Source organism: Amblyraja radiata, chromosome 5, assembly GCF_010909765.2.
Source record: "Amblyraja radiata isolate CabotCenter1 chromosome 5, sAmbRad1.1.pri, whole genome shotgun sequence".
Taxonomy (NCBI): domain Eukaryota; kingdom Metazoa; phylum Chordata; class Chondrichthyes; order Rajiformes; family Rajidae; genus Amblyraja; species Amblyraja radiata.
In genome coordinates, this window is record NC_045960.1 from 92,587,771 (window position 1) to 92,613,055 (window position 25,285).

The window sequence follows — 25,285 nt, forward strand, 5'->3', positions numbered from 1 at the left end:
ATGATTTCACCACTTTCCAAATGTGCTGCTATCCCATCTTTAATAACTGACTCTAGCAGTTTCCCCACTACCGATGTTAGACTAACTGGTCTGTAATTCCCCGTTTTCTCTCTCCCTCCCTTCTTAAAAAGTGGGGTTACGTTTGCTACCCGCCAATCCTCAGGAACTACTCCAGAATCTAAAGAGTTTTGAAAGATTATTACTAATGCATCCACTATTTCTGGAGCTACTTCCTTAAGTACTTTGGGATGCAGCCTATCTGGCCCTGGGGATTTATCGGCCTTTAATCCATTCAATTTACCCAACACCACTTCCCGGCTAACCTGGATTTCACTCAATTCCTCCAACTCCTTTGACCCGCGGTCCCCTGCTATTTCCGGCAGATTATTTATGTCTTCCTTAGTGAAGACGGAACCAAAGTAGTTATTCAATTGGTCCGCCATATCCTTGTTCCCCATGATCAACTCACCTGTTTCTGACTGCAAGGGACCTACATTTGTTTTAACTAATCTCTTTCTTTTCACATATCTATAAAAACTTTTGCAGTCAGTTTTTATGTTCCCTGCCAGTTTTCTTTCATAATCTATTTTTCCTTTCCTAATTAAGCCCTTTGTCCTCCTCTGCTGGTCTCTGAATTTCTCCCAGTCCTCCGGTATGCTGCTTTTTCTGGCTAATTTGTACGCATCATCCTTCGCTTTGATACTATCCCTGATTTCCCTTGTTATCCACGGATGTACTACCTTCCCTGATTTATTCTTTTGCCAAACTGGGATGAACAATTTTTGTAGTTCATCCATGCAGTCTTTAAATGTCTTCCATTGCATATCCACCGTCAACCCTTTTAGAATTAATTGCCAGTCAATCTTGGCCAATTCACGTCTCATACCCTCAAAGTTACCTTTCTTTAAGTTCAGAACCATTGTTTCTGAATTAACAATGTCACTCTCCATCCTAATGAAGAACTCAACCATATTATGGTCACTCTTGCCCAAGGGGGCACGTACAACAAGACTGCTAACTAACCCTTCCTCATTACTCAATACCCAGTACTAAAATAGCCTGCTCTCTCGTTGGTTCCTCTACATGTTGATTTAGATAACTATCCCGCATACATTCCAAGAAATCCTCTTCCTCAGCACCCCTGCCAATTTGATTCACCCAATCTATATGTAGATTGAAGTCACCCATTATGACGGTTTTGTCTTTGTCGCACGCATTTCTAATTTCCTGTTTGATACCATCTCCAACTTCACTACTACTGTTAGGTGGCCTGTACACAACACCCACCAGCGTTTTCTGCCCCTTAGTATTTCGCAGCTCTACCCATACCGATTCCACATCCTCCAAACTAATGTCCTTCCTTTCCATTGCGTTAATCTCCTCTCTAATCAGCAACGCTACCCCACCTCCTTTTCCTTTCTCTCTATCCCTCCTGAATATTGAATATCCCTGGATGTTCAGCTCCCAGCCTTGGTCACCCTGGAGCCATGTCTCCGTGATCCCAACTATATCATAGTCATTAATAGCTATCTGCACATTCAACTATCCACCTTATTACGAATGCTCCTTGCATTGAGACACAAAGCCTTCAGGCTTGTTTTTACAACACTCTTACCCCTTATACAATTATGTTGAAAAGTGGCCCTTTTTGATTTTTGCCCTGGTTTTGTCTGCCTGCCACTTTTACTTTTCACCTTGCTACCTATTGCTTCTACCCTCATTTTACACCCCTCTGTCTCTACGCTCACACATTTAAGAAACCCTTTCCCTTTAACTCCATCCTCCACTATCCCATTCGACACCCCAACCCCCTTATTCAGTTTAAAACCACCCGTGTAGCAGTGGCAAACCTGCCTGCCAGAATGCTGGTCCCACACCTGTTAAGATGCAATCCGTCCCTTTTGTACAGTTCCCCCTTACCCCAAAACAGATCCCAGTGATCTAAGAATCTAAATCCCAGCCCCGTGCACCAGTTCCTCAGCCACACATTCAGGTCCCGTATCTCCCTGTTCCTGCTCTCGCCAGCACAAGGAACTGGAAGCAAACCGAAGATAACAACCCTGGAGGTCCTGCTTTTCAGCATTTTTCCGAGCTCTCTAAAGTCACGCTGCAGAATATTCATCCCCTTCTTTCCGACATCGTTTGTGCCGACATGCACTACCACTTCCGGATGTTCTCCTTCGCCCTTGAGGATTTTCTGCACTCTGTCCATGACATCCTGGATCCTGGCACCAGGAAGGCAGCACACCATCCTCGCATCCCGTCTGTTGCCGCAGAAACCCCTGTCCGTACCTCTCACAATGGAGTCTCCCACTACAATGGCATTGCCTGCCTTAGGCCTTTTTGGTTTTGGCTGAACAGCCCTATTCGCATCACAAGCCAGTCCGCCGCCCAGTGTAAACACCTCTTCTGTCCCGACAGCTTCTAAATGGGTGAACCTGTTCACAAGCGGTACAACACCCGGGGACGTTGGCATTCCATGCTTCCCTCCCGTTCTCACTGTCTCCCACCTTCTCTCTTCCAGTACCTTAGGTGTAACAATCGTACTGTAGGACTTGTCGAGGAACGACTCCGTTTCTCGGACGAACCGGAGGTCATCCACTTGCTTCTCCAGTTCCCCAACACGGCCCTTCAGGAGCTCTACCTGGATGCACTTCTCGCATTTGTAGCAGCCAGAAGCACCAGCGGTGTCCTTGACCTCCCACATACTGCAAGCATCACACTGAATCAGCTTGCCTTACATCTCCTTCTTTCGTCTCTACCTCTCAAGCGTATTGCGTGGTCTCCTCTCCTAAGACTCTCGAGCCAAAGACTCACACTTTACTCACAGTGCACTTCCCTCACAAGGCCGCTCACTCACTCACTGCCGCTCGCTAATCGCCGTCTTGCTTAAATTGACGGATAAATTGCCTGATTTACCAATTTACAAACCAAATTCCTCAGTTTTCAACTGTTTTCCCAGCACTGACTCACTTCTCTCCTCCCACTTGGGCTAGAGCCAATCAGTCGTATCTCTTGCTAAACTCCTGCTGCTGTTGCTCCCAAAACTACAGCAGTTCTGAGTAAAGTCTGCCTGTCCTTGGCGTCTACTTTAACTGTTTTCACCCCTCTGATTCACTTCTCTCCTCCCACTTGGGCTAGAGCCAATCGACTGCAGTCCGTCCGTCTTTTCTTTCTTTTTGTCCCGTTAGGTGTATTTTTTGGTTTTATTTTTTAGATTTGTATATGTGGGAGGAGGGGGGGGGGGGGGGGGGGGGAAACTTTTTAATCTTTTCCCTGTGTGGGGACCCGACCTTTTCCCGGTCGGGTCTCCGTTGTCGTTGGGCCTAACATAGTGGAGCCAGCGGCCTCCAACCAGAACCAACCTGCGGACTCACCATCGCGGAGCTGGCCGACTTCGGAGTGTGGAGAGCTGTGATGGCGCGCGGCTGCGACCGGACTTCGGAGCTTCGGAGGCTCCGGCTGCAGGCCCTGCGGACGGTAACATCGGGAACTCGCAGGTCCCTGGCGGGAGACCGCTTTTCGGAGCTCCCGCAATGGCAACTTCTTCCGCCCGAATCGCGGGGTTAAAACGACCCGGAGCAGGGCCTTACATTGCCTGGCGCAGCTTTAACGACCGCGGGACTTACCATCGCCCGCCAGGGGCTCTAACATCAAGACCCAGAGCAGGGCCTTACATCACCCAGCGCGGCCTTAATGGCCACCGGACTTACCATCTCCCACTGGGGGCTTTAACATCGGGAGCCCCGGTCGCCTTGACGCAGCAGTTGGACTGCTGGACTGTGGAAGAAGAATAAAGAACAGGGAAGAGACAAGACTTTTGCCTTCCATCACAGTGAGGAGGTGTTTTTGAGATTCACTGTGATGGATGTTTATGTAAATTGTATTAATTGTGTGTCTTGGTTTTTTTTTTGATGTTAAGACTGCAGGAACAAAATTTCGTTCGAACCATGTCTATTTGAATGACAATAAATGGCATTCTATTCTATTCTATTCATAATGAACATTGTTAATATATCGAAAGCCGGCAACCAATCTACCCGCCTGGCCCTTGCTTGATGAAACATGCACAACAGCTGTGTCGCTGCATGTCAACCATTTGAACAACTTTTGCCGGAATATTCCATAATATCTTATAAACAATTTTGGACACCCTCGCGGCCCAATTTCAATCCTTCACGGCACAATTTTTGGCAGCAGCTGGAGGTTGGAAACCAGCGATTTAGACCAACATTCTGACCATTGTATCACTACTATTTTACTACCACCTTGCTTCCATTCTAAATGCAGTTGCAATGTCAGCATCTCCTTCAAATTGTTTTGTACCATTGTCATTTAATCAATGGGGTGGAAGATTGCAACCTTCACGTGGTCCGCCCTGTTTCGACTAATACAATCAACTCGACGTGCACAAACGGAAGATCAAATAGAACAAGTTGTCCAACAACGTTAGGCTGTGCACGCCACACGAAAGAAGAAGAAGAAGAAGAAGAAGAAGAAGATTTAATCAATCCTGCTCAGCAGCCTATCTCAAATGGTTTCAATTCATATTCCTTCTCCCTGCCACTCCCTCACCTCAATATCCTCGACCCAAAATGTCACACATTCTTTGTCTCCAGAGATTCCTTCTCTCCAGAGATGTTGCCTGTCTCGCTGAGTTACTGCAGCATTTTGTGTCTATCCTCTGACAATGTGTTTACTTTTATTTAACCTGTATGTTATGTTGTCACTTGCGGATGGAGCACCGAGGCAAATTCCTTGTATGTGAATACTTGGCCAATAAACTTATTCATTCCCAAAAGTTCCCATCTGCCTCCACAAGCTCTCTGAGATGCTCCGCATTTAATTTTATGGACATACATAGATACATAGACATAGATATGTAGACCGTAGGTGCAGGAGTAGGCCATTTGGCCCTTTGAGCTAGCATTCAATGTGGTCATGGCAGATCATCCACAATCGGTACCCCGTTCCTGCCCTCTCCCCATATCCCTTGATTCCGCAAGCCCTAAGAGCTCTATCTAACTCTCTTTTGAATGCATCCAGTGAATTGGCCTCCACTGCCTTCTGAGGCAGAGAATTCCACAAATTCACAACTGGTTGAAAAAGTTTTTCCTCATCTCAGTTCTAAATGGCCTACCCCTTATCCTTAAACTGTGGCTCCTGGTTCTGGACATCCCCAACATCGGGAACATGTTTCCTGTATCTAGCCTGTCCAATCCCTTAATAATGGGGGTAAATTATTCAATGGAGAAATGCAGGAATACACACACAAAACCTTTTAGAGTCAACCTCTACTTCTGGGTATGCGTTATGTGCTGTCCAGATTTAATTACAGGGAAAAGAAAGTGTAAAAACAAATAGACAAAAAGGTAATAATTTCCTTTGATAAAGATTACAATAACAATGTAGCCGATTAATGTTTTGATAGGTTGATGTGTCAGAGGTTATGGGGAGAATGGGGTTAGGAGGGTGGGATAGATCAGTCATGAATGAATGGCAGAATAGTCTTGATGGGCTGAATGGCCTAATTCTGCTCCTATCAATTATGATACCATTAAGTGGGCTTGCAAAGGTCATTGTGCATTGTACATGTATGGACCTGACTGTACAATATTCAGTTGCACGCACTGCACCTTTGACTTCACATTTGCTTGGTAATGCAGGGAAGTAAGTCTGGGACTAGAGCTGACTGGAGTGGCAATTGGCAGGGTGCTGGGATCAAGTCACAGGAGTTGGGACTGGCTGGGCACTGGGTTTTGTAGTTGCATCTGGAGATTAGGTCTGGGGCAATGGGAAAATAGGCTGGGTAAGGGAGTGTGAGGAAGTCATCAGGTTATTGGGGGAAGCATTTTTAAAAAATTTATAAACACAAGGGTTGTTACTTCCTTGTTTTTGACATGCTCCAGCAGATATTAATTATCTGGTGAAAACTGGCGAGATCACAAATTGCCTATGTACTCTTTGAGATTATAAATTATGATTTCGATATTATGAATTCCTTTATGTTTTTTCCCTTTTTTCACGCGCATTGTAGTGGTTGCAATGAAGTTTCAGTGAGCAGGCTAGGTGCTAAATTATGAAATACGCTGATGAGGTATTGATATTCAGAGCAATTTATGTGTTTTGCCATGTTTTATTTCAGAACAGATGTTACAGAATAACGTTGCTCTTTTGTCAACATTACTATTACGCAGTAACTACAGGAAGCAGCAAAACCACAAAGAATATCGTTGAAGCACATTGGGGTTAAGGTCTGGCCATTGCTGCGGACGGTTGGGGTTGCAACAAAATCCTGCAAATGAATCATCAAAACGTACAATCAATACCTACAGGAAAGTTGTCAAAGTAAACTGTGGTTTAATTGGATCGGAGTAGTTATGCAATGCATTTTTCTGCAATGCAACTGCTTGTGTAGTTTTGGGCTGAAAACGGATCTGTGGCAACAACATTCGAGCATTGCAACGGGACACTCTAATCTCAAGTCCAATGCCAGCTCGCAGACGAAAAACCACATATGTGCAGGAACGAACTGCAAGGTGATGGTTATGCGCCGAAGATAGACACAAAAATGCTGGAGTAACTCAGCGCGGGACGGGCAGACTAAAAAAAGCCTCGACCCGAAACATCACGCATTCTCCAGAGATGCTGGCTGTCCCTTGAGTCCCTGCCAGTCGTGTTGCATTTGATGGGTCTGTCTTCGGCGTAAACACACAGAGAGAGAGAGAGAGGTGCAGTCGGCGTGAGCTCTAATCTTGACTGACAGGCGCGCGGTTTTTGCACGGCCCGGGCTCGTCTCGCGCGCTCCCACCCCGCGCGCGTTGCGTGATTACGTCAGGCGGACCAGAGGTCGCGAGACGGGAGCGGGTAACGGACGGAGGCGACGGGGCCGAGCGCGGGGACGGCAGCAGCAGCAGAGGCGGCGGCGGGAGGCGGGAGGAGGGAGAACTAAGGCCACAGCTGCAGTGCGGCGGGCGGAAGATGCCGAGACACTGAACAACCGCTGCCAGGAGTTGCCGGCCGGCCTACCTACCTACCTACCAACCATCCCGCAGGAGGTTGGGCTGCCGAGGAGCCCGGCAAAAGTTTGGTCCGTCCGTGTGTGTGGTGTGTGGGGGGAGAAGAGATGCCCCGGAGCCCGAGTGACAGCTTGAACCATGCGTGGCGGAGCTACCGGGAGGCAGAGTCGCAACAGCAGCAGCAGCAGGTGAGGAGATGAGTGGAGAGGAGGAGAGAGGGGGGACCTTGCACCGTCCCGATGCACGGCAGCCGACCGGCCCGGACTGCAGACCGAGGCACGGGCAGAGTTGTGGCTTGTGGGGGTTGCAGAGTTTGCAGCGCCCAGCGTGGAGGCAACAAACTGTGGGAAGGGTGGCCAGGAGATGCCACGCCTTGCAGGGAATGTTGCCCGGGTGTGGTTTGTTAGGGAGCATGAGTCCGCATGGATGGCAAGCCCGGGCACACAGCATGGGGGGGGTACTTTAATGTGGGCAGAGTGTTAAGTTTTGGCATGGGAGAATAACATGTTTTGGCAGACGGGGTGATGTGGGAAATGACTCACTGGCACTATGATTGAGGAGGAGGGGGGCAGGGCTAGTTGTCATTAGTGCAGGATGGTAAGGCTGGTGGTTTTTGTTGCGGGGAATGGTTTGGCCAATGTCGTGCTTTAGCATGAAAAGTTGGGATAGTGGATGATTTTGAGGAGACTGGCTTGGTGTTGCACAGCAAGAATGATAATCTTTGATAGTGCATGCTATGTATATTTCAGATAGATTAAATAGTTTGGAAAAGATGGTGTACTTTCAAAAGGAATGTGTTTTGCTTTGACGCTGTGATGACACCTTTGGGAGTGAGTAGGAGGGTGCCATGCATTGGCATTGGAAGAGAGTAATGTAGTTTGGCATAGAAGATAATGAGAAAGAACTACTCCAGGCACACAATTACTTTAATCTATGGTGACAGAACTGAATTACTGAATGATGTATTGCTGGGGGATATAATCTGTCAGATGAGCATTCCCTCTTGGCCTGGACAGTTGTTCTTATTTTGTCGAAGTGCATGTTTTCTACACAGGGTGGCACAGTAATGCAGCTGGGAGGAGCTGCTGCCTCACAGCACCAGAGACCGGGTTCAGTCCTGACCTTGGGTGCTGTCAGTGTGGAGTTTGCACATTCTCTCTGTGATTGTGTGGGTTTCCTCCAGCTGCCAGGGACCACAGTTTAAGAATAAGGGGTAAACCAATTAGAACAGAGATGAGGAAAACCATTTTCACCCAGATAGTTGTGAATTTGGAATTCTCTGCCTCAGAAGGCAGTGGAGGCCGATTCTCTGAATGCTTTCAAGAGAGAGTTAGATGGCACTCTTAAAGATATCGGAGTCAAGGGATATGGGGAGAGGGCAGGAACGGGGTACTGATTGGTCTACTCCTGCACCTATTGTTTATTGCTCCAGTTTCCTCCCACATCCAAAAATGAATGGACTTTAGGTTAATTGGCTAGTGTAAATTGCCCCCATTGTGTAGGGAGTGGATTCGAAAGTGAGATAACAGAACTAATTTGAATGGATGATCGATGGTCTGTGTGGACTTTGTGCGCCAAAGGGCCTATTTCCAAGTTGTGTCTCTAAAATAAGTAAACTAAACTTCCATTTATTACACACTAACATTAATAAAAGCAATTGAGAAGGTGGAAAAGCTATTCGGGAGACAGAAAAGCTGGAAATCTCCAGGATTCAATGTTTAAATAATAATAATAAATACTTTATTGAACCCCTCAGGGAAATTCAGATGTCCAGAAGCCCCCAACCAACAAACCCACACATTCAAAATGAACGCAGACAGAAAATACATAAAATACAACGTTGACACTACCTGAGAGCAATAAATACTTAAAAAGACCAATAATCAACAATTAAAATAAATAAATAAATAAATAAATAGATCCCCCTCTACCCTCAAGCTCTGTGCCGAACAACTGGCACCAGTCTACACAGACATTTTCAATCGGAACGAGCAGCTGAAAATAAAAAGAGGCAATAATTAACAAAGGCATGGAGAATAAGTAAAACTGAAGGATAAAGGACTTAAACTATCATAGGATATGGGTAGTATTGTGATTAAACTGCAGGAAGGATGCTTTGTTTATTTGTTATTTCTGGGTGCTGGAAGAATAAATTGTATAGCATCTTGTACTCCAACATTGACCTTACCCCTCCCCACTCATTTTTGACTGATGCGCTTTACTATCTGCTACATCTTTAAAGAAAGCTTGGGCAGGTTTGAGTATTATTTTGGAGCACGCATATGTTTTCCATCACTGGCCCAGGGCCTATTTCTCATTATGAACATTACGAAGCAGATTATCAGTGGCTGAGTGAGTATGCATCAAGCACTCTTGAGTGAATGCCAGGTCTTATGCCTCAATGTACACACACCATCAGTGTATATGTGTACTCTGTAATTGGCTGCACAGTGTCTTTAGCATGCCTTATGTTCAAATTATAGACGTGTCATCTCTTGCCAGAAATACACGAGTGCATTTATTTATTGCACATATTGTTTTTCGGTTAAAGTAGTCTTAGTTTTTTCCCCCTAATATTTCTATCTTCTTACTACTTCTATTTCTTTTGGTTTTTTTTGTTCATAACAATCAAGTTTCCTCTCCTCCTCTTCCCTCACTTTCCCCAGATATTGACATTCTCAGTTGTCTTGGCATAATGTTTTCTGGAATGAAACTGCCTTCTGAAGGACTTCAGCTGTGAAGTAGAAAAATGTCCGGAAAATGTCGAAGCAAAAAGAAGATATTGTAGATATTTGAAATCAACTGGGAAAATGCTCAGTCAGGCACAGAGGCATGTACAGAGAAGCAGAAACTCAACTTAAAGCAGGCACAGAAGTTGGGGCAGATAGGATTGTTGGTTAAAAGGCAAGGTCAAAGAGTTTGTTTAGAGCCCACACGAGAACAAAGCTAGTACCTAGCGACAGGAGCTGATTAAATGCGTCATCGTACCAGGAGTGAAGTATAAACTCGACAAGTGATTAATCACATCCATTAGCAGGGATAAATCAGTCCTTATGTATAAGCATGATGGGTCAAATGGCCTGCTTTATAATAAATTCATATGATTGTATTATTCATCATTTTCTAGGCGGTTGGCCCATGTAGATTCGTTGTTTTTCATAAATCAGATTTGCAATACAGGTGACAAATACTAACCTGAAATATTATGCCAAAGGTAAAATTTGATTTTTTTTTTCTTGTTTGATTTTCTTATCGTATCTACTTTAAAAAGAGTATTGTCAAAAAAAATTGTGGTAGCCAAAGAGAATCTTCTTGTGTTTCCACTTTTTATCGTCACGATATGTACACTTCACCTGTGTTTCAGCTTCTCGTATTCCCAGACGAAATACAGTCCAGAGCAAAAGCACATCTCTGAAAATATAGCGAAGGAATTTATTGAAATCCTATTGGCGGATGTTATTCAACGGTTTTTAGCTCTTTGGTGAAGATATGGGTTCACAAAGGAATCTATTTAAATGAGTTTAAATAATATATTTGCATAATCAATGCTTTTCTGACACCTATTTACTCAAGTTTTATCTGTGAACCAGAACCATGGAAGGAAACAGTTAAAAGTTATCTCTCTTAATTGAGAATGTAATACCAGTTGATGTCAAACTTATCATTACATCAAGATTAACTGATGTGTATTCTCGAAAAAAAAAGGCAAAACAATATTAATGCAATCCATCCTACAACTGTAAGCATTTTGTTTTAATTAATTCATGAGCAAAACTGGAATTTATTATCTATCTTTAAATACACATGATGAGATGGTAGTGAGTCACCACAAATCTCTGCAATGCTTCTAATAAAAATAGTACTCGCACAGTGCTGTTCGGATGGGAGATCTGGGATCCCCACATTCAGGACGTAAACTAAATTGAAAAGTAGCAAATGGGGCACAGAATGGTTAATTCCTCTTTGTTACTTCTCATTTTTAAAAAGCTTTCAAAATAAATTTAGCGACAGAACAACTTTTCAGTACCGTGAAAAGTTGTGGTGATTTGTGGTGAACTAACTGATTGAGCTCTTTTTCTCACACTTCGCTCCCCTGCACACCCTTTGCCTCTTCCACTTATGTCCTTTCCTTTGGCTTCACATATTGCTATATTTAAGAGGGAGTTAGATGTGGCCCTTGTGGCTAAAGGGATCAGGGGGTATGGAGAGAAGGCAGGTACAGTTGGATGAGTTGGATGATCAGCCATGATCATATTGAATGGCGGTGCAGGCTCGAAGGGCCGAATGGCCTACTCCTGCACCTATTTTTTATATGTTTCTATGTTTCACATTTCATGCTTCGTCTCTCCTTTATCATCTTCCCATCTGGCCTTTATCCACCCGTCTGCTACTCAAACCCCCCCCCCCCCCCCCCCCTCTCCGGTATCTACCTGAAACATCACCTATCCATGTTCTCCAGATATGCTGCCTGACCCTCTGAGTTACTCCAGCACTTTGTGTCTTCTTTTGTAAACCAGCACCTGCAGTTCCACGTGTCCACCTATCATTTACCTGGCTTTGTCCTGAACCCGCCTCATCCAACTTTCCCTTCCTACTACAATCTGTCTGAAGAAGAGTCCCGACCTGAAATGTCATCTGTCCATGTTCACCAGAGATGTTGCCTGACCCACTGAGTTATTCCAGTGCTGTCTTTTTTTGTAAATTAGCATCTGTGGTTCGTTGTATCTAAGTGTTCAGTACCACTGGTTTAAAATTAACTTTGTGGAGGATCTTTAAAATTAATAGAACATTTTGCTGTTGGTTACACTAGATATTTAAACGTATAGTGCTGGAAATGAAGATCATGCTGTACAATTATACAAATGATTCTTGGCTTTCAATCCATTTCCATCTCTAAACACCTTTTTCCAATCTCATAGGTGACTTTTCTTTTGAATTGCTAGAACTGTTGGGCCCCTCCCCACCCCATGTAGGCAAATTCAAAAAGTGGCTTGTCATATAACCTAATTTTGTGCAGTCAGTTAAATGTCCTTGCAGTGCTGAAACGTGTATATATAAATAAACAATGAATGAGATGTTTAAGAAGGAACTGCAGATGCTGGAAAATCGAAAGTACACAAAAATGCTGGAGAAACTCAGTGGGTGCGGCAGCATCTATGAATGAATGAGATGTGTCTGAGTCTTTGGAGGAAGCAGGTGGTTGAAGAGAGTGGGGCTTGGAGGAAGTGACAGTAAAGGTTTAGAATTTAAGGGGTTGTCCCACTTGGGCGACCAAATCCGTGAGTTAAGAAGAGTGTCTTCGACTTTCAAGTTCGAGGGCACTCGTCTGGAAATGCCCGGTCAGAGAAGGAGATTGCATACGGCTGCCCTCGACTGCCTGTAACTAAATAGCGACACCACTACACTGCACTACAAGTTCAAAAGAACCATGCTGACCAAATTTAAAAAAAATTCAACATGCGGAAAAATTTCCGCGACGTAGCTGAGGCCATGAGTATTCGGGAACTTCCCTCGAGCATGAAGGAGAGTTCCAGCGACCTCATAGGACCTCCAAGGACCATGTGTTGACCATGTAGCGAGTTTGAAGGATGAAGACACTCTTCTAAACTCGCAGAATAGGTCGCCCAAGTGGGATAGCCCCTTTAGTTATGGAGCTGAGTATAATGAGATCTGAAAATTCTCAGGTGAGTGATTAAGCATTAGGATGGGGGGAAATGCCAGTGAACTGGATGTCATCCAAGGTTCAGAGAGTACTTTACAGATGAGAAAATATTGAAACTGACATTGGAAAAGTCATAGACGCTAAAAGGGATGGTTTGATAGCTGGTGTTTGAGAATGAACAGTGGAGCTGAAGAGAAGTTGGAATTTGGGAACTCCACAGGCCACAAGTGATGAAGCAGTGATGCCAGGAAGCGGCTGAATTGGATTTAGTACATTGGATTTTGTCAGTAGAGATACTGCAGAGAAAGTCCTTAAATACATTGGAGGGAGAATGTAGCTAGCCTGGACTTGAATAATTTGCTCTTTACAAATCGTCCTTTATTTTTTTTAATTCCGGGGCAGCACAGTGACACAGCTGGCAGAAACCCTGTCTCACAAGCACCAAAGACGTGGTGCCCATGTGGGTTTCCTCAGGGTGCTCCAGTTTGCTCCTACATCTCAAAGACATCCGAGTTTGTAGGTTAATTGGTCTCTTAAATAGCCTCTAGAGGACGGGGGATGATCTTATAGAGATGTATAAGATCATGAGAGAATACATTGGGTAAATGCACAGAGTTTCTTACCCGGAGTAGGTGAATCAAGAACTAGAGGGCATAAGTTTAAGATGAGGGGAGAAAGATTTGATAGGAACCTGAGGGGCAACTTTTGTTTTACACAAATGGTGGTAGATATATGGAACGAGCTGTCAGTGGAGGTAGTTGATGCAGGTACTATCACCATATTTAAAAAAAATATTTGGACAGGTTCATGGAAAGGATTGATTTGGAGGGATATGGGCCAAACGGCAGCAGGTAGGACTGGTGTAGATGGGACATGTTGGTCGGTGTGGGCAAGTTGGGCTGAAGGGCCTGTTTCCTCGCTGTATAACTTCATTACTCTGAGTGACTGTGATGGGAAGTATGAAGTTAACATAACTATGTTGGATACTAGACACAAAAAGCTGGAGTAACTCAGCAGGCCAGGCAGCATCTTGGGAGAAAAGGAATAGGTGACATTTCAGATCAAAACCCTTCTTCGGATCAAGACCCTTTTCTGTTGAAAACTGATTGTTCCAATGAATCTAATATTACGCTGTTTTCTGCCTGGAACGAACTCAGGAATGGGGTGGGGAGGCTCATGGTGGGAAGTGGCAGATTGCAATTTGTTCTATCCGTATCATCAGCAATAAAATTGGCATTAAAAATCAACAGGACTGAAATATATGGAATTATTGTACTGATATTTATTAAATATTTATACAGCCTTGGTCTGAAGAGGAAAGTTTAGCAGGACAGTTACCCAGCGCTTACGTTGCTGGCTTGAAATTCTTGAGTTTTCTCTCTTATCCGAGCTAAACTCACTTGGAAGTCCATGAGATCATGCAAGTGGGATAATGAAATGTATTATTTTTTAATTGGAGTATTATAGTGTGTGCTTTATTAGCCTGTGTAGGAGGGTAAGTGGTGGGTGGGAGGAGAGGCATATTGCTGCAAATTACCAGAGCGTAAACAGCAGTAAAATAGTGTTTGAAAATCAATACAAGCAAAGCTCATGTTACAACTGTTTGGATCGGCCATACAGAAATTAGCCCTTGCATACTGTACAACTTACTCCCCAAGAGATATGGAGTAAAAGTTGCTTTTACAGAATTTATGTACATAACAAAAGGTAAATAAATTATTTTTTCAACTTGCAATTCTTCACACGTATGCTGTCGATGTAACCTATGCTGCTTTGAAATATGTGAAAATATTGTACAGGAATCAGAGATTATTGGCCAGCTGTGTTTCTATTTCAATTTGTGCCGTTTATGGAAATATCTAGATAGGCTGACCCAATTTCTGTCAACGATCACTGCTGCAAAATGATTTGCATAAGAATGCTTGATAAAGATCAAAAGACATATTGGGAATCCTTGTCCTTTACAACCAAGGGTTTGAAAGAATATACATTTTAAAAGATTATACACTATATTGTATAACATGTTATGGCATGCAAAGATATTTTGTGACTTTTTTGTGAGCAAATTTTCACCAATGAATCACTAGTTTCTCATTTTGACTCATGTTATTTAAAAACATTGCTTTTTCTTTTCCAATTTGGATTACATTTTTATGTACAGGGTATAAAGCAGTTGCAATGCATATTGCCCCTCATTGATTTCTTGGTAGTTGCAAGTGAGCAGCTTTTATTACTGTATTTTTATTTGTGATTTACCAGTTTTTTATATGCATTCCAAAACATTTGAGTCTTTAAAATGAATGGAGTTTTTTTTAGTAAAGTATAATTAAGAAAGAATAGAGCTGTGATGGAATAGTTTAGAGATTTTACAGGCACTAGTAAAAATATAAACACTTTAGTGTAAATTTGCCAGTTTTGCATTTTCATCCAACTTTATTGGGAATTAGATATTTACAATACCGAATGGAAGCCATGTGGCCCAGCGGGTCCATGTCATCATAAACATTGGCTTTGGGTTGATTCTACATCCATTAAGCTTGCAGATTCTTCAGGTTGTCACGGTAGATAATAAATGTCGTGAAGATTTTTACCTTCATAATGCTTTCAGACTGAATTTTTTTTTTCTCTCAATTTCCCTCTAATTTCTCCAGCAATTAATTTGAATCCATGTATATTACCGACTAACTTATCTTCGAAGGGAAATAGGTCCTTGCTGTTTGCCCTTGATAGTCTTCTTGTAATTTATCGCACCTCAAAGAAATATTCCCTCAGTATCAGAAAATGCTGGAAACCTTCAGTGAGTCAGGTACCATCTGTAGAAAGAGAAATAGCAGGATCTCGGAACTGACATGTTAACTCTGTTTCCATTTCTGTAGATGCTGCTTTACCTGCTTTTCCAGCATTTTTATTTTCCTTCAATTTTCCAGTAATAGCAGTTTTTTAAATATCCCCTCGGTCTCAATCGTGTAAGGGTAATTACCTCAGCATAGACTGTTCCAATGATGCTAAATCTACATTCTTTCAATCCTAGCTTGTGACAAAGAGCACTGGAAGGTCATATGTGGCATATGAGGTCATAGAATGCCCTCCATAATATTTGGGACAACGACCCATCATTTATTTATTTGCCTCTGTATTCCACAATTTGAGAAAATAGAAATGTGGTTAAAGTGCACATTGTCAGATTTTAATAAAGTTCATTTTTATACATTTTGGTTTCACCATGTAGAAATTGCAGCTGTGTTTATACACAGTCCCCCCCATTTCAGGGCACCATAATGTTTGGGACACAGTAATGTCATGTAAGTGAAGGTAGTCATGTTTAGTATTTAGTTGCATATCCTTTGCATGCAATGACTGCTTGAAGTCTGCGATTCATGGACATCACCAGTTAATCTTCTCTGGTGATGCCCTGCCAGGCCTTTATTGCCGCCATCTTTAGCTTATGCTCGTTTTAGGGGCTAGTCCCCTTCAATTTTCTCTTCAGCATATAAAAGGCATGCACAATTGGCTTCAGATCGGGTGATTGGCTTGGCCACTCAAGAAATGACCAGTTTTTACTCTGAAAACTCCTATGTTGCTTTAGTAGTATGTTTGGGATCATTGGCTTGCTGTAGAATGAACCGCCAGCCAATGATTTTTGAGGCATTTGTCTGAACTTGAGCAGATAGGATGTGTCTATACACTTCAGAATTCATTATACTACTACCATCAGCAGTTGTATCAACAATGAAGATAAGTGAGCCAGTACCTTCAGCAGCCATACATGCCCAGGCCATAACACCCTCACCACTGTGTTTCACAGATGAGGTGGTATGCTTTGGATCTTGGGCAATTCCTTCTCTCATCCATATTTTGCTTTACCATCGGTCTGATATGTTAATCTTCGTCTCATCTGTCCACAAGACCTTTTTCCAGAACTGTGGTTGCTCTTTTAAGTACTTATTGGCAAACTGTAACCTGGCCATCCTATTTTTGCGGCTAACCAGTGGTTTGCATCTTGCAGTGTAGCCTCTGTATTTCTGTTCATGAAGTCTTCTGCGGACAGTGGTTATTGACAAATTCACACCTGACTCCTGCAGAGTATTTCTGATCTGTCGGATAAGTGTTTGGGGATTTTTCTTTATTATAGAGAGAATTCTTCTGTCATCAGCTGTGGAGGTCTTCCTTGGGCTGCCAATCCCTTTGAGATTAGTAAGATCACCTCTCTTTCTTCTTAATGATGTTCCAAACAGTTGATTTTGGTAAGCCTAAGGTTTGGCTGATGTCTCTAACTGTTGTATTCTTGTTTCTCAGTCTCATAATGGCTTCTTTGACTTTCATTGGCACAACTTTGGTCCTCATGTTGATAAACAGCAATAAAAGTTTCCAAAGGTGATGGAAAGACTGGAGGAAAGACTAGGTGCTGAGAGCTCTCTTATACCTGCATTAAGGAGGCAATTAAACATACCTGAGCAATTACAAACGCCTGTGAAGCCAGGTGTCCCAAACATTATGGTGCCCTGAAATGGGGATGTGCTGTGGGGAAATTACAAATCTCAAATTGTGGAGGACAGAGACAAATAAATAAATGATAGGTCTTTGTCCCAAATATTATGGAGGGCACTGCATATAGACTCTATGTGGAAACAAGGAACTGCAGATTACAAAAGAAGGTAAAAAAGTCCGAAGAAGGGTCCCTTCACCTATCCATGTTCTTTAAGAATGCTGCCTGTCCCGCTGAGATACCCCAGAACTTTGTGTCTTAGCTGTGATAGAAGGGAAGGAAGGATGTTTCCAGGAGGAGAAATACCGTTATATACTAGAATAAGTGGGACCCGTTGGGACCCAGCATCACATGGGAGGGCTGGTCCCCCAACGCAATATTCCACTTCTCCACCAATTCCAATATTGGTGGCCAGTTGGGGTGGGGGGGCTTTCTGGAGCGCTAGTATGGGTGTTGTGGGCTGAAGAGACTGGTTTCCAGAGGGCTAGTATGGACATTGTGGGCTGAATGGATTCTTGGGCTGGCGGCTCAGTCACTCAAGCCTGTTGTGCTGGCAGCTCACTCACTCACGGCTGGTGGGCTGGCAGTTGACTCACGTTTATTCCTTGAAATTCCATTTCAAGCAGGGTGCAAGGCCACTAAAGACAGCAAGTCGTGACCTCTCCCTCCTCCATCTTGCAGAGACTGAGCCACGCCCACACTTCTGGGTTTTATAGTCCCTGCCCCCCTCTCACCAGAAGTGGCGTGGCCTTCATGGCGTGATTGACAGGAGAGAGAATCTCAACATTTTTTAAACACTAATAACTCTTATTGTTCATCGATGGGAAAAATCCTCGGCACCTGATGAGCGGAGGGGGACTCTGAGTAAGATGGCCAAAAATCACAGCCGTACGTGGTAGCGTTTTTTCTAAAATCAATATAAAGTGCAAACAGGAAGTGGTCAAGATTAGACTTTTAATTATATGGAAGGCAAGGCAACTTTAAATAGGCAAGTCAACTTTAATTAGGCAAGTCAACTTTAATTAGGCAAGTCAACTTTAATTAGGCAAGGCAACTTTAATTAGGCAAGGCAACTTTAATTAGGCAACACAGCTTTAGCATTTCCAAACCAAAGGCAACACAGCTTTAGCATTTCCAAACCAAAGGCAACACAGCTTTAGCATTTCCAAACTATATTTTCAAACCACATTAAGGGCACTGACAGGTCAGTAAAACCACTCACAGTTTAGTAGGCATGTGTTCAGTGTTATCCTCTTGTCCTGCGCAGCGGAGGGGGACTCTAAGTAAGATGGCCAAAAATCACAGCCGTAAGTGGCAGCGTTTTTTCTAAAATCAATATACAGAACAACAGGAAGTGGTCAAGATCAGACTTTTAGTAACATAGATATATACTAATTTCCAAATGTTTGTAATGTCATTGCCTTGATCATCTAAACTATTTTTGGTGCAGGTAAAACATGTGCTAAACATTGATGAGATATTTATTGGTGAGTGAAGGCTGCATAGAGATGCTGCAAGTTCCAAAGTGTAATTCTTCAGTACTGCACATGGGATGTCATCTAGTCCTTAGCTTTTGTCATATCCTTTGGTGTCAACTTCTTAATATCTCAGGGAGTGAAATAAATTAACTGAAAACTAGTTACGGCAATAATACAAATCTCAGCAAAAAAATAAAGTGGCTGCCACTGGGCCATTGGACACTCTGGCTAAAGATGCATGCAATTGCTTCAGCCTTTCCTTTGGCATTTGTGTTGAGGTTTTCTTCCGGCCTTTTCACATTGCTGCTTAGCTGTCAATAATTTAACTCTCCAGTATATGAGGCAGAACTGTGGAGCTTTAATCTGATCTGTTTATTTTGGAGTTTTGCTTTATAGTTTATGGCATTGTTTGTTTGGATAGAGCCCTTATTTTTGAATATTTAGTGCTGCACTGTGTTCGCTAATCAATGTATGGTCTGGTATAATGAAACGCTTTTTGATTTGGTAACGACCTCAGTTTTCTGAATTTGTTCACTAGTTATAAAGTGCAATTTAGAGCATGGAAAAGCTAAATATATTCATTCTAAATGCGACTATTTTGTGAAGTTTTAACACTTATCATTTGGATAATTATTTTTATTTACATAGAACTGATTAACAATTTAGTTGCTGCAATGTTGATGCTTTTGCTGTGTTTATTTGGCAAAACCTGCACTTGTTTAATTAATAATTCCTTTACCTGCACTGTGCGACTATATTGATAAATCCCTTGTACAAGCATTACTGAGACTGAGAAATTAAATGCATTGACGTCTGCTTGAGGCAAGAAATCTGGCCTAGTTTAATAAAACCTTTACTGTATTAAACTGTATGTATACATTATAGATAAGATGTTCCAAGTCTGTAATTCTAGCTGCATGATTCAGGTCACTGATCCTGTATTGCTTTCTTGTTTTTGAAACATTCATAAAACTAAAATAAATACTTAAATTCATATTACATACAGTTAAGAATACTTTAACATATATCCTAATTAAGTGGTTTTTGCAGATAAAAGCCTTTAAAAATGAATAACCTGGTTGCAACCTCATCAGCAATATTGCTGTGTATTCTGCACTGTGCAGAATAGCTAATGAAGCATCCTTGTTCATTCAAGAAAAGTGAAGTGTCCCGTGATAATTTTGCAATTTTATGTGGAACGTTGGGTCCCGTCCCCTCCCCTCAATGCGCGGTTGCGGATGGGGAGTCTGCGGCGTCACACACACACTAACCATCCCACACACACACACACGGGGGGGTGAGAGGGGGAGAAAGGGAGGGTGAGAGGAGGGGGAGAGAGTGGGGAGTGGGGGGGAAGGGAGGGGAGAGGAGGGGGAGAGAAGAGAGAGGGGGGGAGGAGGGGGGAGAGAGTGGAGGGGGAGAGAGTAGGGGGGAAATGGAGGGGGAGAGAGTAGGGGGGAAATGGAGGGGGGGTAGAGGGGGACAGGCTAGAGAGAGTAGGTGGGGAGAGAGGAGGGGGAAAGGGAGGGGAGGGGGGGGGTGGAGGAGGGAGAGGGGGGCGGGGGGGGAGGGGGGTTAGTCCCCGCGGGGCGCAACGGGCAGCAGCGAATAGGAGTGGTTAGCAGTGGGGAGAGGCGTGTAGCATCGGGGAGCAGCGGTTAGCAGCGGGAGGAAGGGGGCGGGAGAGGGGGATGACTTCACTCGCGCGTGTAACAGAGCAGCAGACCACGAGGAGAAAGTTCTTCAAAAGCAAGCTGGGAAGCTCGTGAGCGCTCGTGGCCTCGGGATCTGCAGTACAGAGCCCACGCTCGCTCTTTCTGCGTCTTTTGAAGAACGGGAGGGTGAGGGGGGGGGGGGGGGGTGACATCATTCCTGGAAAACAGTGTCCAGCAGGCAGTGAGCCGAAAATTCTGCGCAGCTTGCCACGAGGAGCAAAGGCATTGTGAAGGTACACAAAAATGCTGGAGAAACTCAGCGGGTGCAGCAGCATCTATGGAGCGAAGGAGATAGGTAACGTAATGAATCAAATTTTCTGATGAGGCGATTTTCGACATCATGAGGTAAATCTCTACCGGAATATGTAAAAATCTTACCATTAGCGCGTCGGGTTTTGGAGAAGATTAGATTCACAAGCGAACTAATGAAAGATCAGATCAGAGTTTTATAAGTATACTAGACTAAGTAAGTGGGACCCATTGGGTCCCAGCATCACACGGGAGGGCTGGTCCCCCAACGCAATATTCCACCTCTCCACCAATTCCAATATCGGTGGCCAGTGGGGGGAGCTTTCTGGAGCGCTAGTATGGGTGTTGTGGGCTGAAGGGACTGGTTTCCAGAGGGCTAGTATGGACATTGTGGGCCAAATGGTTTCTTGGGCTGGCGGCTCAGTCACTCAAGCCTGTTGTGCTGGCAGCTCACTCATTCACTGCTGGTGGGCTGGCAGTTGACTCGCGGCTATTCCTTGAAATTCCATTTCAAGCGGGGTGCAAGGCCACCAAATTCAAGTGCAGTTTCATACCATTTCAAGCAGGGTGCAAGGCCACTAATGACAGCAAGCGTGACCTCTCCATCTTGCAGAGACTGAGCCACGCCCACACTTCTAGGTTTTATAGTCCCTCCCACAAGAAGGGGCGTGGTCTTCATGGCGTGATTGACAGGAAAGAGAATCTCAACATTTTTAAACACTAATAACTGTTATTTTTCATCGATGGGAAAAATCCTCGGCACCTGATGAGCGGAGGGGGTTCTGAGTAAGATGGCCAAAAATCACAGCCGTACGTGGTTGCGTTTTTCCTAAAATCAATATACAGCGCAAACAGGAAGTGGTCAAGATTAGACTTTTAATTATATAGACGGCAAGGCAACTTTAACATTCTCAAACTAACTTTTCAATTATGCAAGGCATTCTCAAACCAACTTTTCAATTAGGCAAGGCATTCTCAAACCAACTTTTCAATTAGGCAAGGCAACTTTAATTAGGCAACGCAACTTTAATTAGGCAACGCAGCTTTAGCATTTCCAAACCAAAGGCAACACAGCTTTAGCATTTCCAAACCAAAGGCAACACAGCTTTAGCATTTCCAAAACAAAGGCAACACAACTTTGGTATTTCCAAACCAAAGGCAACACAGCTTTAGCATTTCCAAACTATATTTTCAAACCACATTAAGGGCACTGACAGGTCAGTAAAACCACTCACAGTTTAGTAGGCATGTGTTCAGTGTTATTCACAGCTCAGACTGAGAGACGTGACCCTCTCGCTCCCCCATCTTGCAAAGACTGGCTGAGGCACTCAACACTTCCGGGTTTTATAGTCCCTCCGGAAGGGGCGTGACCTTCAGGAAAGAGAATCTCAACATTTTTAAAACACTAATAACTTTTTTCATGGATTGAAAAAAATCCTCTTGTCCTGCGCAGCAGAGGAGGACTCTGAGTAAGATGGCCAAAAATCACAGCTGTAAGTGGCAGCGTTTTTTCTAAAATCAATATACAGAACAACAGGATGAGGTCAAGATCAGACTTTTAGTAATATAGATAGATGACTCGTACTCATGGAGCAAACACATATTGGCTCAAATTAATCATTGGAATTTGTTTTCATGTCATATTCAAACATATTTGGAAAAGTTAAAAGTAAAAACTTAAAGAAATAGGTCTTCAATTTAGTGTTATTTTTAAGGATGGAACATAACCAAGCATAACCAAGATTGGGGAGTGGTATTAAGCAATGCACTACTTTGTGTAATAATATGTGTATGTTAGCTTGATATTCTGAATATGAATGAATAAAGTAATTGGTTCAGTATAATTACTGTAACATGCTAAACGTTGGTGAGTATAAATGTTTGATGGGTAACTATATCACAAGAGAAAAGACTGAGCTTTCACGCCAGAACTGAAGGTGGAGGGTAATTTTAGAATAAGTGATTGCTAATGTTAGATGGAAATTAAGGGGAATTTCTTCTGAAAAGTGTTGATCTTTGGAATTCCCTACCTCGAAGATGACTTTGAAACTGAACTTGAACATTTTGAAAGGTGAAATTGATTTTTGAGATGCAAGTTACAGAGGTCAGACAGGAAAGTGAAGCTAAGGCCTATCTTCAATCCGCCATGATCTATTGAATGATATAGTAGATTTAACAGATCATACAGCTATTTCATTCCATGTTAATCAACTAGATATGATTCCAATTGAAGTATTGTTTTACTTACTACTAACAGATGAATCGACTCTTTTCATTTGGTTACAGAATTGTCCCATCATCTGATACAGCTTCATTAATTGTGCATACTATGGATCAATTCACTAATATCAGCAGATTTAATCATGTTTTCTTGGCAATCCTTTAGGATGTTTTCTCCCATTGGCTGATGGGACTGGAACACATTCAGATTCCTTGGAGATCCAGTCAATAGCTCATTCGACTTTTCTGATAGAGAGGAGAGATGCTGACCCTTGCGAGTGTTTTGGCTCAGTTGGAGTTCACTTGGGCAGGGCATGATGGTGAGGAGGAAATGAATTTGCTGAGCATTGTCCATTTCATTTTGTGTTCAAAATAGTAGTTATTGTGGTGGATATTTTGGACACACAATTAAATGAAGACAAGATAAACGTCAGTCCCAATTTAAAAAAAATATATATATTTGAAACATTTCCAGGGCTCTCACTTAATTTATTTTCTCTGTTGTCAGCCGGGCAACCTAGGCAGCATTTTAGGTTGCCAATTGACAGTTTAGGTGGTCATTTAAGACTGCTTGCATGACGCGTGCGATAATGTGCTCGGCCGAAGTGCGTAGTTACCAGTCGGAATTATGCTCAATGAAGCATTCACTTATTATTTCTGCTTCAAATAGTCACAAATTAAATATATTCACCAATCAAGACATCATATATACCACAATGACATGAGGCAAAATATTAATACAGTATATGCAGTATCTCAACTCTTTTTACACGTTGCAATGAATGCAATTTCTATTATTTCTTTCCATTTCCAAACAAAAATGTGATTGGATTATTCAGCGTATGATCAACCTCGGTGAGACCAAGCGCAGGCTTGGCGATCGCTTCGCACAACACCTCCACTCGGTTCGTAATAACCAACCTGATCTCCTGGTGGCATAGCCCTTCAACTCCCCCTCCCATTCCGAATCCGACCTTTCTGTCCTGGGCCTCCTCCATGGCCAGAGTGAGGCTCACCGCAAATTGGAGGACCAGCACCTCATATTTCGCTTGGGTAGTTTAAACCTCAGCGGTGTGAACATTGGCTTCTCCAATTTCAGGTAGTCCTTGCTTTCTCCCTTCTTCCCCCCCCATTCCCAGCTCTCCCACAGCTTACTGCCTCCGCCTCTTCCTTTCTTTTTCCCATCTCCCCCCCCCCCCCCCATCAGTCTGAAGAAGGGTCTCAACCCGAAACGTCGCCTATTTCCTTCGCTCCATAGATGCTGCCTCACCTGCTGAGTTTCTCCAGCATTTTTGTCTACCCATTCACACAAGTTCTGTTATCCCACTTTCCTCACCCACTCCCTACACATTAGGGGCAATTTTACAGAGACAAGTTAACCTACAAAGCCAATGCGTCTTTGGGATGTGGGAGGAAACCCAATCGCTTGAAGGGAGAATGTGCATATTCAACACAGACTATGCCTGAGGACAGGATCGAACACAGATCTCTGGCGTGTGAGGCAGCAAGTCCACCAGCTGTGCCACTATATTTTGTTTTACAACACACAAAAAATTATACGTTGATAACTGGCTACTAAAAAAAAAAAGAAACTATCCATTTTCAGTCTTAAATCTCTAAGTGATGCTATGATCCCCCTTTGCAGCTACTATATATTTTAATTCAGTTCAAGACTATGGGGCAGTACATTGGCCATAAAGTTGCTGCCCAAAAGTGCCAGAGACCCGGAATTGATCCTGAATATGGATGCTGTCTGTATGGAGTTTGCTCCTTTTCCCTTTGATCGCATGGGTTTTCTCCGGGTGCTCTTGTTTCCTACCACATTCCAAAGGTGTGCAGGAACCTTTTTCAGACCCAACCCAAAACGTAATATTTTCCTTATGTCCAGAGATTTTGTCGGACCTGTTGAGTTACTCCAGCTTTTTCTGTCTATCTTCAGTTTAAACCAGCATGTGCAGTTCCTTCCTACACACACGATACTATAAGATAGAACTTTATTAATCCCAGGAGGGAAATTGTGTGTGTGTGTGGGTATATATATTACACACACACACACACACACACACACACACACACACACACACACACACACACACACACACACACACACACACACACACACACATAAATATACACTGTTTTGTATTCCCGTTTATAACATTGTTTACAGAGTACTATGTTTACATATTCTGTTGTGCTACTACAAGTAAGGATTTCATTGTTCTAACTGGGACGTGAGAATAAAACACTCTTGACTTAAGTCGCTAATGTGTTGGATAGATCGGTGGTCGGCATGGACTCGGTGGGCTGAAGGGCCTGTATCTTTAAATTAAACTAAAAACACTAAAACCAGAGGAAATCTAAAGAAGGGCCTCTACCCGAAACGTCACCCAATTTCTTCTATCCAGAGTTTCTGGCTGCTCCATGGAGTTCCCCCGCACAATTAAAGAATAGTC

General features: G+C 43.2%; 1 protein-coding gene across 1 annotated transcript in view; it reads left to right on the forward strand.

Moving 5' to 3' along the window:
- The first annotated feature begins 6,895 nt into the window (after window positions 1-6,895).
- The window catches only part of lyst (lysosomal trafficking regulator), a 212,164-nt gene continuing 193,774 nt past the window's right edge, over window positions 6,896-25,285 (forward strand). Inside the window, exon 1 of the mRNA XM_033021759.1 lies at window positions 6,896-7,207. Within this exon, the coding sequence (XP_032877650.1) occupies window positions 7,127-7,207 (81 nt within the window). The 5' untranslated portion in view covers window positions 6,896-7,126. The remainder of the gene's footprint in view (window positions 7,208-25,285) is intronic.